The 16,125-nt window shown below is 42.5% G+C and overlaps 1 protein-coding gene across 3 annotated transcripts in view; it reads left to right on the top strand.

Moving 5' to 3' along the window:
- TIMD4 (T cell immunoglobulin and mucin domain containing 4) overlaps positions 1-7,641 on the top strand; it is a 43,167-nt gene extending 35,526 nt beyond the window's left edge. For all 3 annotated transcript variants that reach the window (XM_057747744.1, XM_057747755.1, XM_057747783.1), the window contains one exon: positions 7,195-7,641. In XM_057747744.1, coding sequence (XP_057603727.1) covers positions 7,195-7,328 — 134 coding nt within the window. In that variant the 3' untranslated portion in view covers positions 7,329-7,641. The remainder of the gene's footprint in view (positions 1-7,194) is intronic.
- Positions 7,642-16,125: the final 8,484 nt, after the last annotated feature.

Below are 16,125 nucleotides of genomic sequence, written 5' to 3' on the forward strand. Positions count from 1 at the left end.
GCCCTTAGTCCCTGACAAACTGGGATGGTTTTCAATCCAAGGCCATAACTAAACTGGAGATCAAAAAAACCCAACCCTCTCAGTTCTTCCATTCACTGCCCCTGCTCTTGACTTTATTGCAGGGATTTTTTTTTTTTCTGTGACTTTGTAATTGGACACAAGCGGAATTTAATTTTATATCCGACATTGGAAGAGACTATTTAATCTAGATTCTAGACCCTTGTTATGCAAAATGTGGGCCTCAGACAAATACCGTCATCACCTGGCAGCTTGTTAGAAATGCAGAATATCAGTCCCACCCCAGACCCTCGGAATCTGCATTTCAACAAGGTCTCTGTGTGATTCACACGCACGTTAAAGATGGAGAAGTACTTGTCTAAAGCATTGATTTTCAAACTTGGCTGTACACTGGAATCTTGTGGGGAACTTAGAAAAATCCTGAAGCTGGACTCCCCTCTGTGCTCTTGGTTTAGTTGGTGCAGGGGAGACCTGGGCTTCAGGAGGTTTTAAAGCACCTCAGCTAATTCTAATGTATAGCCATGTTTGCAAACCACTATTCTAAAGGCAGGGCAGCTTCGCACCAGAAAGCAGTGCTGCTAATTAATCAAGATAACTCAGCCTAAGTTACAAGTGTATGTGGATCTAGGAGCCCCACGTGATTTTACTCCAAGAAATGATGAATCAAATTGCTCAAGAAGATCTGAGGAGAGAGGATAATAACCTCAATGTCCCAATTACTGTGGACACAGGCCCATTAAAGTAATTAAAAACCAAGATATAATGTTTGGTCTGTGGAAAGTGATAATGAGGAAACAAAGATAAACAGAGAAGGAATGTCTGGGGGGATGAGGTGGCACCATTCATCTGTTCAGAGATGTCGGAGGGATGATGAGGAGCTGGCACGAAGACGGTAAGAGAAACATGGAGGATGGGTTAGGTGGAAACCCTGTGTTGCAGAACAAGGAACTTGATCAAAAGGCAACTCTCTGCCCTCTGGTACCTAAATATAATGGGAGACCCCGAATAGTTGTGTATTTGGTGAAGTCACAAGGAACAGATATCAGTTAATGGTTTCAGAGCTTTCCTAAGTATGTGAAGATGCAAGAATCCAGGTTCATAAAGATTTTCTCCTGGAAATATCTAACTATCTGAAGGCTTGTTCTGCCTCATTCCTGATCTCCACCCTGAGCTTCTTGCAGGGTGTATTGAAGGTCATCAGCTGCAGTGGCTAATTACTCAATCCTTGTAGAGCTAGATGGGAGCGACATTCTTCAGTTGGCAATGAGATATTAGAATCTCTGTGACTTTCCTTGACTCTTCCCTCATGGTTGCAAGATGGCTGCCACAGCACTGATATGCCCTCACACAAAAGCATCCCAAGCAAGAAGGAAGACGTAGATGGGAAATGGGATTTTTTCCCTAATATGATGCTTATCTTTCATCAGAAAGGGAAATATTTCATAGAATTTACCAGAAGACTTACCCATATATTTCATTGGCCATATATTTCAGTGGGTCACAGGCCCACACTTTGGCAAGAGGGACTGAGATGTCTGGGGCTAATTTTCACCTGTCATTACAGGCTGTGCACATTGCCATTCAGCCACATCTTAGGGTCAGCCAGCACAGAAGAAACCAGGAATGGCTGCTGGGTAAACAGTCTTGATTTCTACGGACATTCACTCATCTAGAAAAAGTGCATTGCATGTCTCCTATGTGTCAGAGGGCCCTATTGGGTGCTAGGGTATAAAGATGAACTAGAGAGACCTGGTTTCTGTTCCCAGACAGCTTACAGTCTGAAAAGCCATTTCCATCTTTATTATGCTAAGTGCATAACACAGAGATCTGAATCCTTTCTAATGTTCCTGAGAGGCAAAAAGAATGGAGAGAGAAAAAAGAATGAAAGTTTGGAATTCTGCACGCACACGTCCTTGAAGCTGTGGAACTGTGCCTTTGGTGCAACTGTCCGAAGTCGATGGAGGAATGGGGTGGAAACATTCCGCCCTAGGAGGTGAAGGCAAATTATAGCAACAATTCTTAGCTACGGTGAAACTTTGTAAGCTCAGTTCAGGGTGGTCAGCTTGGGACAAGTGCAGTGTTAGAGTAAGGAAAATGACCGCTTCTGTATTTCTATGCTGTTTCATCCTTTTCTAAGCATTTCCAAACACATAGCAGTCTGTGTCAGAGGAAGGGCACATCTCCTTTTTAAAAAGGAGAAAAGTGGAAGCACAGAGAGGTACAGTGACATTCTGAGTTCCCTCTGTCGTGAATGAGATAGAACTAGAATCAAGTGTCCCGACTGCTCAATCCAGTGGGTCAATATCACCTTCATGAGGTGCCTGCTGCGTGAACCTAGCTTTGCCCTTGGACCTGCTAACAGGGCCAGCAGTCAGCATGTCCATGGTTCGGGCACTTCTGTGTGCCAGGCACTACCCTATGCACTTTAAATGCATCCTTTTATTTAATCATAACAGCCTCTCTGTGGGGAAGCTGCCAGTTTTATCCCTGTTTGATAGATGAGGCAACCGAAGCTCGGATGCAAAAAGTAGCTTGTCTGCAGTTGAGCTGGGATTCAAACTCTGGAGCAGCTCCGAAGGCCAGGGCCTTAGCCCCTGTGCTCTGGCCCCTCCGGGCACATAAAGGGCCATGGTGATCTCTCGATGATTATACCCATGTGTCAGTAGCCGAAAGGACTATTCAGCTGGGAGTTGTAGGTTTCCCCCTAAAGACCTTAGTAAAACGAGGTCTTTTCCCTGCCTACATCTGTCTGAGTGCGACCAACCCGGAAATGGGAGTGGGGGGAGTGTGAAGGACATGAAGGCAGAGAGAGGGTCTTTGGGCCTGGGTCTCACATTCTTGAAGAGACTAGAGTTTAGACTTCTCACCAAATGAGGCTATGTTTTCAGGCACAGAGACTGAATGATCAGGATCGAATGTTTAACCTATACTACACACATGGCCTCCTCCCTTCCTTCTAAGATACACCCCGAGAGACAGAGACAGAAGAGAAAGAGACAGGAAGTGGCCTGGAGAGCCTGCCGAGAACCAGGTCCTGCCGTCCTCCTCCCTGGCCTCGTCCTCATGCTGCCCCTTATCTCTGCTCTCCACCAGGTTCTCTCTCTCCCCTGGGCTCTGCACTCTTTCCTCACCCCCCTTCCCTCTGAGATGCCTTCAGTGGCTTATCTTCCTTCAGCAGCTCCAGGAACAGTCCTATCATTTTTTTTCTCCTGACTCCGGATGCCTCTGCATCATTATAATCTGTTCCTCTGAGCTTTGGTTTTCAACCTCTTCCCAAACTAAATCTCAGGCCCTTCTTCACTGAGATGAAAAAAAAAAAAAGACCGAAGGAGATTACGCACCCTGACAACACCTTGTGGCTGGGGGTGAAGACGATTAGAAGAGGCAGCAGTCTTGCTTCCCCATAACAAACGCCCTGGGCATGCCATGGGGAAAGTGTTTTAATTAACCAAAGACTCACCATCAACTCATGCTACAACTCCTCTTCTATCCCCCACCTTTTTAAAATGAGGGTTGAAAAATTTTGTATCACGTTGGCGTATGGAAGGAGCACAGGTGTGGAGTCAAACTGGCCCAGAACCTGAAGCTGCCCTTGCCTGGCCGGGTGGCCCAGGACAAGTTGCTTGGTTTCTCTGAGTCTAAGCTTCATCACCTATAAATTGGCACGGATAACGGGACCCTCCTCAGAAGTAAGCATTAAATGTAGCAATGCCAGGGAAGCCCTGGCACAGGGTGGGCGCTCCATGTCTTGTGGGTGCTGTTGTCATAGTTCCCTCCCAGCCCAGCGACTTCAGGTCCATGTTTACTAAACCTTGCTGGCAGGACCTGCATAGCCCCCAGAGAGGACAGATCCTGTGCACTCATGTGGAACCTGGGGGCTTCTGGTCTGAGAAGCTGTGTGAATGATCTGCGGTTTTCATACTTTAGAGAGCCTAAGAATCGTCTGGGAACATGTCAAAATGCATATACCTGGGGCCAACCCCCAGGAGATGCTGATTCAGTGAGTCCGGAATTGGGTCCTACTACTTGTGTTCTTTATAACCTCACTTGGTGGAGTTCTGAAGCAGGGGCAGCGGACCCTCTGAGGGTGGCTCAGAGGCTCACGTTCAAACGGTGCTCCTGTTAGCCATCCCGATTCCTGACCCCTCTGCTTTGCCATCCTCTCCTGAACTCTGACCCTGCTGTATCTTTGTTTGTCTTTTGGCCCTGTGCTTAGCTCTGATTTTGCTCCTTTGTGGTCCACCGTGGTGGAGCCAGGGCATGGCCCACTTCATCTGCTTACTCTCAGCTATTGCTCCTGGTTCACAGCTAATTTTCTCAAACACCTCTGAGGTTTGCTTTTGGCTTAATTCTGTTTTCCATCTTAGATTCTTCCAAGGTGATGCTGACACTCTTGTGGCTTCTGTACCAATGTTGATGGTTGTCCTTTGCTGTCCTCTCCTGCCTCTCTTTTGTGTCTTTGGCACCAGCCAGTCCTTTGGGTTTCGGGTATGATGGAGAATCTTAGACCATGGCAAGGGTACCATTTTGAACTTGATTCATGATTTTAAAACACCAGAAATGTGGAATGTAAACAGTGCATTGACTTTTTATGTTAATGTGTGCTGGGTTATCTTCTATTTGAATTTTAAATCCATCTTATACATCTTGGTTCATTGTGGTGGTTTTCTGCAAATGATAAAGACTAAGAAAAATGCTCTGTGTTCTATCTGGATTCTTTTTTTTTTAAATTGTGGTAATACATGTATAGCATAAAATTTGCTATTTTATCCATTTTTAATGTACAATACACTGCTATTAATTATATTCACCATGTTGTACATTATGTACATTGTCTATTTCCAAAACTTTTTCATCATCCCAAACAGAAATTCGGTAACCATTAAGCAGTAACTCCGCATTCTCTCTTCTCTCAGCTCCTGGCAACCACCATTCTACTTTTCTCTAAATTTGCCTATTCTAGATATTTCCTATAAGTGGAATCATATAATATTTGTCCTTTTATGTATGGCTTATTTCGCATAGTGTAGTGTTTTTAAGTTTCACCCATGCTGTAGCATGTACCAGAACTTCATTCCTTTTTTACGGATAAATAATGTTCCATCGTATGTATTCACCACATTTTGTTTATCCACTCATCTTTTGATGGATACTTGGGTTGTTTCCACTGTTTGGCTATTGTAAATAATGGTGCAGTGCACATTTGTATACAAGGAGCTGTTAAAGTCCCTGCTTAAGATTTTTTGGGTATATGCCTAAGATGAAATTGTTGGGTCATATGGTAATTCTATGTCTAGCTTTTTGAGGAACTACCATACCATTTTCCTCAGTAGGTGCACCATTTTATATTCCTACCACCAATGTACAAGGGTTCCCATTGTTCTACATCCTCACCAACACTTCTTAGTTTCTTAAACACACACACACGCACACACACACACACACACACACACAATCTTAGCCATTATAGTAGGTGTGAAGTGGTATCTCCTGGTTTTGATTTGCATTTCACTAATGGCTAATAATGTTGAGCCAGTTTTCATATGCTTATTTGTCATTTGTGTATCTTCTTTGGAGAAATATCTATTTAAGTCTTTTTCCTGTTTTAAAATTGGGTTTGTCTTTTGGTTGTTGAGTTGTAGGAGTTCTCTATATATTCTGGATATTCACTTCTTATCAGATACATGATTTGAAAATGTTATCTCCCATTCTGTAGGCTGTCTTTTCACTTTCTTGATAATGTCCTATGCAGGAGAGTTTTTAATTTTGAGGAAGTTCATTTTGTCTATTTTTTCTTTTGTTGTTTATTATCTTAGTGTCATATTTAAGAGTCCATTTCCAAATCCAAGGTAGTGAAAATACACCCCTATGTTTTCTTGTAAGAGGGTTGTGGCTTAGTCTTCTGTTGCTGTTGAAGTATAGTTGATTTACAATGTTGTGTCAGCTTCAGGTGTACGCCAAGGTGATTTAGTTACATATATTCCATTACTTGAGGTCTTTTCAGCTCTGTTTCTGTTGTCCTTTGTCTCTGTAGGTTCTTATTCATGTTGTCTTAATTTCTTGTATGCCTGGCTATCTTGATTGTATAGAGGTTATTGAATTTGAAAATTATTGGTATAAATAACTTGAGTCCCAGTATAATGTGATCTTCTCCAGAAAGAACGTTTGAATTTGCTTCTTCCAGGCATTTTGTGTGTCACCAGTCTTGGACTCCCATAATTCAAGTTCAGTGCTTGAAGTTTTATGGACTTACTTAGATGAGTTGGTGCCAGGTTGCAAGCCCATTTGACAATAGGTTCACCCTTATCCTGAGGATATAGCCCTTTTTGTCCTAGCTTACACTGGATAGTGGTTTATCAAAATCCCTAACTTTGGTGAACTCTAGACCTTGACGCTTTTCCTCTAATGTCATCAGACAACCCAAACCACAATTTTGCGGATATCCCTTCCATATCAGAAAATGCTTCTATGACAAAAGAAACTTTGAGTTCTAGATTTACTTCTCTGGTTTAGCATATTCTTTAGTTTTAGACGGAGTGATTTTTCATTATTTTGTTAGCTCTTTGATAGTTTAAAGAACATTTTCAAATGTTTTGTTCTTGTTTTCTGTGGCTTCAATTGGATGGTTGGCCTAAATTATCTAATCAATATTACCTAATCAACTGATTGTCCTTGAAAATATTTATTTCTCCAATAGCCTTGCCAGTGCTAATCATTATCAACTTTGTTAATAAAACCATTTTCTTTGAAACAAAGATAAATAGAACAAAAAGTTATATGTAGTTCCACAATAAGACTCTAGTGTCTGCTTAATAGCCTACCTTGATTTATTTTCAATCCAAAAGGTCTATTTCCTGGTATGTTGATACATTTATCCTGGAGGAGAATAGACCAAAGGGGATTTGATGTCAGTCTACAAAAAGTTGAAGGACTGCCATTGGGAAAAGGAAGTAGTCTTGTTCTATGTGATTCTGGAAGGCAAAGTTAGGACTGGGAATGGAAATTTCAAAAATCAATTTATATCTAATGAAAGGAACGTTTTACTAGAACCACTTAGAATAATGATCGGTGGTGAATATTGTGGAGAGTAGGATTTTGGTCACCAAACATTCATTTGTTCCGCTTTTCCATTTGGCCTGATTCCTTTGATACCTCTCTTCTTCCCTTTCATTATAGTTCCATTGCCGCTGACTCATCCGCCTACAACCATGCCATGTGAACCAACCGAGCCTGGAGTATCAGAACACTGCATAGACCTACCCCACCCCCCTCAATCCATGGATCAGGGATGGGCACAAGCCTCACATTAGGCCAGTTAGAGCCAAAAAGAAGCAATTCTGAGTTTCCTTTGAGTTATCCAGGTGCTGATCTTTACCTGCTGGCCCTGAAGGACAGAATAGATGGCTGCAGCTGCCATCATGCCACCACAGGGGAGTCTACTTGAGAGGAGGAGGAGCTCAGAATAAACATGAGAATAAAGAACAAACCCTGGTGACATTGGCTGAGTCTTGATTATACCAAGACTGAAAGTATGAACTTAGACTATTCACGCTCTGAGATATGTAGCAATAAATTCCCATTTTGCTTAAGCTAATTTGAGTTGCGTTTTCTGCCATTTGAAATGGAAGAGTTTTAACTAAAATGGGTAGTAAACCCCCCATTCACAGTAGTGTTGTTTGTTTGTTGTTTGTTTTTAATTTGGCCATGCCATGCGGTATGCAGGATCTTGGTTCCCTCGACCAGGGATCAAACCCGTGTCCCCTGCATTGAGAGCATGGAGTCTTAAGCACTGGACCACCAGGGAAGTTCCCACAGCAGTATTTACACAGAAGAGGATGGCCAGCCTTCAGAGTAAGGGTAGAGGGGATACTCAGATTATGTGAAAAGTTGGCTTTGAGGACTTCCAGTTCTCAATTCTTAGCTTCTCCAAAACTCTCCTTTATTTCCTTTTGTTCTGCCCAGTGGGCTGGTAGTCTCAAAGAGACTCCAAGAAGACTGTACTGGCTATTCCTCAGAACTGAGCAATATAGGAGTTAATACATGTCCAGGCCTGGGATGCATATTTAATAGAGAAATCCATAATGTTTAATCCTGAAATGAATGATTTATAGAGAGTTGGATTATTCACTTTGCACTTAGTTGTCTTGTTTAGCCAAAGCAAGTCTTCCTGACAGGATTATTGTCATAGCTTTGGCTGAGTAACGAGTTTCTCTGCCAGGATGAATTATTGATTAGACTGTTGTATCAGCTGCCTGGCAAATTAAGGAAAACTGTTTCATTTTCAAGATGTTCATATTCAGACATATGTGCACAAAAGAAGTTTTGAGTACAGTACTTTAACTGTCCATCATGTAATCATCCCATGAGTATTTATGGAAACTGGATCTAAGTTATATCATGGTGTTGGGTTATTTTTAGACCCAAATAAGTAATAATCTCCATCTGTGGATATAAATGTTTTCTATCCTTTTGTTGTTATAATTATATATATTTTAAGTCCAGATGTTTAATTTCTTTTAAAAAAATGGGAAAATTTCTTTTAAAAAATGGGAAAATTTCTTTTCAAATCAACTGAAATACCAAGTACTTAATGATGACTTAACATTTATATGCTGTGTTTATTTTGTAAAATGTTTTATCTCAATTTCCTCAATGTATAATAGTTAACACTTTAGCATGTACTGAGCACTTTGCTAGGAACACTATATGGGTTATATTATTTAATTCTCCCACCCTGCTACAAACTTTCCACTATTATTATCCACATCTTTAACTGAAGAAATTGAAGTGTTGGGAGGGTAACTAGCTTACCCAGAACCACACAGACTCACATGGAGCTGGGTGTAAACCCAGATGTTCTGACCCTGGAACCTACATTTTAACCCATATGATAAACAAATTCTACAAATCCATGGTTATTACAAATTTAATATGGTCTCCTGCATGGGAACCTCGCATTCTATCAGTAATCTTTGTTTAGTTATGTCATTATTGTCCCCATTTATCAGGGGAAGAAAGTAAGACACAGAGAGAAAAAATGACGTGGCAAGTAGTCACATTGCTTTCTATTTGGCTATAATACCTTTCCTCATCAAGAGAAATCTTAGATAGGACTTTCACTGAAGTAAGAAATGGTTCTTTTGAGTCCCTTAACAATACTTCAGTTATAATGGAAATAAAATTTAAACAATAAGTGCAGATGTGAAAAAAAATCAAAGTATTTCATTTCTCTAAATCAGACTCTAAGCCTATAACCTGGGAGGCTTAGGGAAAGTAAATTTCAGTCAGTTTTGGAGGATCCCTTCCCTTTCCCAGGGGTCACATCCAAGTTTTGGAGACGAGTTGTTGCCATTAAGTGGAGGAGAGATTCCTTTATTTTCAATCCATTGCAGCCTCCACTGAAATTTCCATTACCAAGCCTGAGTGGGGAGAGTGGGGTCTCTTGAAGACAAACGTCTCAGTTGCTTTTGTGCCAAGCTTGTTCGGAGAATATTTGCTTACCCAGGTGGGATCTCCAGCTCCCCTTGTCCCCCCAGGCAGTCATTCCCCTCTCCAAGAACAGGCCACGCCTCTTAAACCCCACACAGCAAAGGTCGCCACAACTTTGTGGATCATCTCCATCTCCTGCCCAGACTTGGGGCATCTCATCCTTTTTTCTCTTGCTTTAACCTTTCTGCTGTATTGGCACTGCCCTCTCTCTGCACTTCCTGCCACCCTCCAAGTTTGCCAACAAATTCAAATCCTGGAAAAGAGAATTTAAGGACACTCTGAGGACAACTTCTTCTCTTAACTTTGCAACACAAACTTCCCCAGAAGCTTGGGAGCACAAAAGTCCCATTACTTGGTCTGGGTGCCAGGGTGAGACAAACAGAAAGGACAAAACATGAACTAAAGCTCAATAAACATCCTGCCATACGATGTGATCCTTGCACTTTCTTCTCAAAGAGAATCAGCAAAACAGCCATGATTGAATCCTGCCCTCTTCCACATGCAGAGTACTGATTTCAAGTCCAGGTGCTGCTCTTTAACAGGGTTGTGAGCCTACTAAAGAACTTTTAAATAACATCTTAAGAGGAACTGGGGATGCTTAACCAGAGAACAAAAGCTGGAAGCCTACACTAAAGAAGAGGGGGTGCTGAGGGGCTTTGCAAGGAAGAGGCAGTTCCAGCAGGTAGAAGTGACCAGAAAGCAGATCTGTAATCTGTAACCTCAGGGAAACTTCTAGAGAGCAGGTGGAATGGTTTTGCTAATGGTGGTATTCAGAGCCTGAAGAAGGATAATATGTCAGGGTATTATAAAAGGGATATTTAAATATAATTTAGGGTACTTGATCTTTAAGGATCAAGATTAAGGAGACATTTTACCCTTGGATTCTGTGTTAAGAGTCATCAGCTGTGCTGATAGCCGCTGTGTCTTGTGGAAAACCAAGACGGTTTTCTGGCAGAGTGATGGGTGGCTAAGCACAACTAGGAAAGCCAAAAAGATCTAAAGAGGCTCTGGCACAGGGGCCCTGTGTAATCCAGGGGTCAATAAAGGGGGGACATCAGAGGGCACTTTTATCTGTGATCTGGAGTCCTCCTAGTGGAGGTTATTTTTCTCATTGAGAGAACAGTAGACCTTCACTGCCTAGGCAGGGACTTAGAAGACGGTCTAGTTCTGAAGTCTTCATGTTACTGATGGGGTGAGGTCGGAAAGGGCAGAGAACCTGTCTGACTGAAGACCCAGTGATTCAGCCTTCCATCGCAGGCTTCCTCCACCTTCCTCCCCTGGACACAGGGTGAGCTGGGGATGCTGTGCTTCTCTGCAGGACTGTCTTCCCCAAGCATCAGTATCAAGCCAAGACTCGAGAAAATAGTTGTTTCGAACATTTTGTAAGGCAAGTCTGCAAAGGGAGGGCCCCTTCTTTTCTGCTGCTTTGTATTCAGTGCAGCCCGCATTTCTCATTAGTGCTGCTCACCCTTAGTGTCCTCAAGTTGTATGTGCCAATGAATTGCCTGCGGATCTTGTTAGAATGCAGATTCTGTAGGTCTGGGGCAGGGCCTGTGACTCTGCATTTCTGACGCACCCACGGGTGCTACTACAGCTTTTATGTGGCTTCTTGGTGAAGGAGGACTGCAACCGGAGCCCAGCCTCAGCCTTCGGCACCTCCCAGCACTGGCGGCACCAGGCTGCCTCTTGATGACCTGCACCTGGTGGGCTCACCTGAGTCGGGGCCGCACAGATCCCGCGTGAACTCACGATAGGGAGAACCAGGTGCGGCGGCCATTTTCAGTCCGCTTCTCTTTCTGTACAGAGAGCTGCCCAGGTCAGAGTTTGGTAACACATCCCCTTTGGGTGGACGTTTCCGAAGAGGCTCCAGGTAAGTTAATTTCGCAGCAGATACCGTTGCTATTGGTTCCTACTGCATTTAATTCTTTAGTTTCTCAGATACTGTGACATCACAATGCCTGTTTCATGGAATTAGGGCAAATTCTCAGATCGAGGCTTTGGGGGCTTCCTCATTGCTCTGTAAAATCAAATTGAATGTGTCAGAACTTCAGACTATTAATACTTGCCTTTCCTCTCTCTGCCCACCCTCCACCCTGCCAAGAAAACCTGTTTGAAGCCTCCAGAAGTTCGTTCTGAGAATTTCATTATCTTGTGCCATTCATAATTCACTACTTAACCTCTGTGCATGGCAGGAAGTGCGATTTTGAACAGTCCCACTGGAATAAAATCACAGGGTTAATAATCTCTGCTCTTTGTGAGTAATTGGAAGAATGGTATCCTGGAAACAAGCCATTAGCAGAAAACTAGTTTTTAACCAATTTCCCTAGAATAGAAGAAGTCAAACAGTGACTAGAATAATTTCATTGTTAAGTTTGGTTTCCCCTGACTTGTTCACAACTGGGGCAGACCTGTGGCCACTGCATTCTGAGACTGACCACTTAAAATTTAAAAACAGTGTTCAACCAGAGCTATTTGATACAAGTGCAAGCATCTGCTGCCCCTCTTGTAGCTGAAATCACGCAATACTCAGTGCTATGCATTTTCCATCTTTATTGCACTGAGGGTGGAACGGTGGTTCCATCCCGGCACACATAGATAAGTTTCATGGATTTTTTTTAAAGCATTGAATGGTGCTCACCTGCCTGGAGAATCCATAATTGAATAACCATCACGAATTGGTGGGCTTTTAGGATGTTTCCCGGTATCTTGAACTTGCAGCTTTAGGGAACAGAGTGGGAGTCATGGAGGGAAGCTCATTGTTCCCTGAAGCTAGATGAAATAACAGTCTGGGTGAAAACTGGTTCCGGCCCCAAACCTTTGGCATCTTCGAGAAATTCTTACTGAGGGCAGACATTGCTCCCAAACTGGGAGCTGTGAAGACAGAGGGGAATTAAGAAGGCTATTGTGGAGGCAGAGGAATGAACCACCAGCGTTCGGGTTCTAGGAGAGGGGCTGAGAGGGCACAGCGGAATACAATTCTCTTTCTGGGTTGGGGAGAGCCTCCCCGGCGTCAGTGGCAACATTCATGAGCTAGCAGTGCCTTCACCTAGGGAGAGGGGCCATAGAGTATTGGATTAACTTAGCAACTGGCTGGCACTGTCGCCGAGCAATCCAAGTAGAAGGGGAAAGATTTGCTAAGAGAGGGCAAGGCTGGGAATACGTAGAACCATTTCCAGGCCTGGCCTACAGAGCAAGGCTGCTCCTAAGAGCCATTTGTGCTTTCTCGCTTTGTTATTGCAGCAGCTTACATAAGGTTTAGTTGTGTGGATGAATCTGCTCTGTTTCAATACCTCATATGTAGTTAAAAGGGTCTGGAGCCTGGCGGGAACTCGATGAATTTTAGCTGATTCTTGAGTTCTGTGTTTCCGGTAGCCTGTTACCCATGTTCGCTCTCATGTTCTGCTGTTGCAAACAGCTCTGTTTCGAGTGCCTTTGTGGAAAGCCAGCATGTTCCTTACGTCTCTCCTCTCCCTCTGGCGCTTCCTTGTATCTATCACCTCACACCCCTACTGGCTTGTCCACTTCAGACCCTCATTATAGCCTGTCTACCACAGTAGCCTCCCAGCTGGTTTCTCTGCCTATGGTGTCCTCCCTCCCACCCCAGTTCATCGAAGACCAACGTTTCCAGGGAACTGTTTAAACCACGACTCCAATCAAGGCCCTCTCTTTGTCCAAAACCTTTGATGGCTCGCCTTGCCCAGGGACACCATCACCATGCCTGAGCTGGACAGTGAATGGGTTCTGTGGGCCATCTGTCCACCCTCCCCACCTCCCTTTCCAGGTGGACCTCATCATTTCCCCTGAGTGCCTGTTACTCAACCCAAATGGTCAGAATGGACGCTAGAATCCAGGTCCTCATCCCTGCCATTCTGGTTTATCTCACTGCTCTTCATCCTACAAGACAGACAATTTCAAAAACAAGCTCCACATCTTTAATAAACCAGAATATATGAGGACTGGCATTATCTGGGTTAAGTGCATTTCCTATATCATTAAAATTTTCTTCTTCCCTCAACCCACCCTCAAATCACAAATACCTCTTCTGAAGTTTGTTGTTTAAAAATCCTTCCAAATGTTCCCTTCTACTCTCTTAGCACTTGCTAAGAAGTCTAAGAGAAAATGTTCTTAGAGCAACGTTCTGAACCTCACTGATCACTGGATAAGACTTCAGGTGGAGAAAACTTGAAACAATTAGGCTCAAAGTGACCTGACCACCTTGGAAGTTCCTTTCCAGATCAGATACATAGGATGGTCATATTTTATTGCAATGTAGCTTTATTTCTAAATAAAGAAGAGCCATCTTTAAGGCATGGTTCAGGGGAGCCATAGGAAATCCTGAATTCCTATAGCCAGCACATAATTCTGTGAAAGAGAGAAAGACGAGAAAGAATTTTTGAGCCAACACTTTAAAACAAAGCATAAGACAGGCTTGCATTCATGCCTCTTTTAGACATTAAAGGTCAACCGATGAAAAAGGAAAACCCACAAAAAACAAACGGGTACTCACATATATGACATCCATCCAAGAAGCACCCTTTCATGGATGCTTTTTCTTATTTGTTGCAATTTTGCAATTTTGTCAAAGCAAACCTGAGCTGGACAGCAGTTAAAATGCTAAAAACAAATTTACTCAGGAACTATTGCAATAGGGGAACACAGAGACATCATGTAGATCTGTGCTCTGTTTGGAATGTATTGTACTACAGACAAGTTAGGATTCAGAGTTAAGGGGCTGGATGGGAGTCAGTGGATAGGAAATTACTAATAGGCAACATCAGGGATAAAGGGGAGTTTCTGGGTAAACCAGTTTAACAGGATTCTTGTTGAAGGCAGGCCAGAGTGATTACTTATCACCTGGGGGATGGAAGGGGCTGAGGAATTTGATCAGAAGACAGTTACCCTCAGAGGATAGGGGATTCTCGATGAATTAGCTAGATGGTTGCTCTTGAGAACAAGGTCCAAGAATGAGGCCTAGTTAAAAGGGGCTTAGAGGAGCTTGAGTTCAGTTTGGTTAAGGAGAGAGTCTTTGTCAGTTTCTTGCCTTTTTGTCCATAATGTTTCTTCCAAAATGGCTTCTACTCTGCCCTTGATATTTATTTAAAGTGGCCCTACTCTTTGTGTGTGTATGTGTGTGTATGTACACACACACACATACACACACACACATATATATAAAAAGTTTGGTGTCCTGAGACTTTGCCTTGGCCTTGTAACACACTAAAGTTGGTCTCAAGGGACTGCAAAAAGGATTTTTTTCTTCCTTGAGGATTTTGATTAGAGTTGAAGGACTTGAGAGCTTCCTTTATTAGTCAAAGAATATTGAAGCCAACCTGATTAAAGGTGATTCACTTAAGCTTTGAAAACTCTTCTCTCCACCTTCTGGCAAGCTTTTCAAAATAAGATCATTTACTCCTTTACCATCTGCAGTTTGCAGCAAGACAACAACCCTCTCCCTGATAATTTTCTGATGACTGCCTCTAGAGGATGGAGGCGAGCCCTTGGGAGGAGGGGAATGAAATAGTGGTGTGGATTGAGAGGTGACTATGTTTAAGCAAACCAAATAGATACCAACAGCATATTTACAAATACCTCATCATGAGCAGGCTTCATCCTCAGAGGGGAGATAATTGAATTGAAGATCCACCTTATTGATTTTTGTCTGATGCAGTTGTTCTGATTTGCTTCCAAGTTGTTGTTTTTTTCACCACCAGAACGTTTTACTTTGCCAATATGCTTCACAGGAAAGAACTGAAATCGAGTTGTGGGTGTGGGAAAAGGAGTTACGCATTTTTCTATGGTATAACTTTACCAACGATAATACCAGATTTACAACTCAATCACTTCAGGCATTTCTCTTTGGGTTTTACATTTTCCCATGGGGATAACTGATATTTATAGACAAAGTAATTTAAAATAGTTATGACTAGCTTTAAGGCATGCCAGATAATTGCATTTTTTAAGGATTCCTTTTTTCTCTCTCTCTCTCTCTGTCCTGATGGTTATTTTTTATTTTACTCTCCTTGCTAACAGTAAATTTTTGTTTTCCTTGTTTGCAACAAATATTTGTTGAAGAATGGATTTAGAGAAACACTTGGGTAGCTCTCAGCTTTACAAAAGGAAAGGACATGGAGAAATTATCCTTGTACTTGGCTGCCAGCATTTTTCCAGGACCCAAGCTAGTTTCTCTGATTCTCCTGGAAGATGACTGTCAGAAATAGAAAAGGGATTTTTCATAGCACAAAACTGACCTTCTTTTGGTCGAGGTGGGGGGAAGGGCAGAATTTTAAAGTGACTTAGGTGATATGAAGAAACATTAAAAAAAACAATCTATATCTCTGGACAGCAAAACCATAATTGGATGTTTTAGAGACATTAAATGATAATTGACTCCTAATGAATTCCTAATAAAAGTACTAAAACTATGAAAAAGAGGGAGTTCCCCGGCAGTACAATGGTTAGGACTCTGTGCTTTCACTGCTGAGGGCACGGATTCAATCCCTGGTTGGGAAACTAAGATCCCATAAGCCCTGTGGTGCAGCCAAACAAAGAAAGAAAAAGGAAGAAAACCCTGTCATTACATATTTATTTAAGGTTTGCATATATATATATTTTTTCATT

This window comes from Hippopotamus amphibius, chromosome 1 (genome assembly GCF_030028045.1).
Source record: "Hippopotamus amphibius kiboko isolate mHipAmp2 chromosome 1, mHipAmp2.hap2, whole genome shotgun sequence".
NCBI lineage: Eukaryota > Metazoa > Chordata > Mammalia > Artiodactyla > Hippopotamidae > Hippopotamus > Hippopotamus amphibius.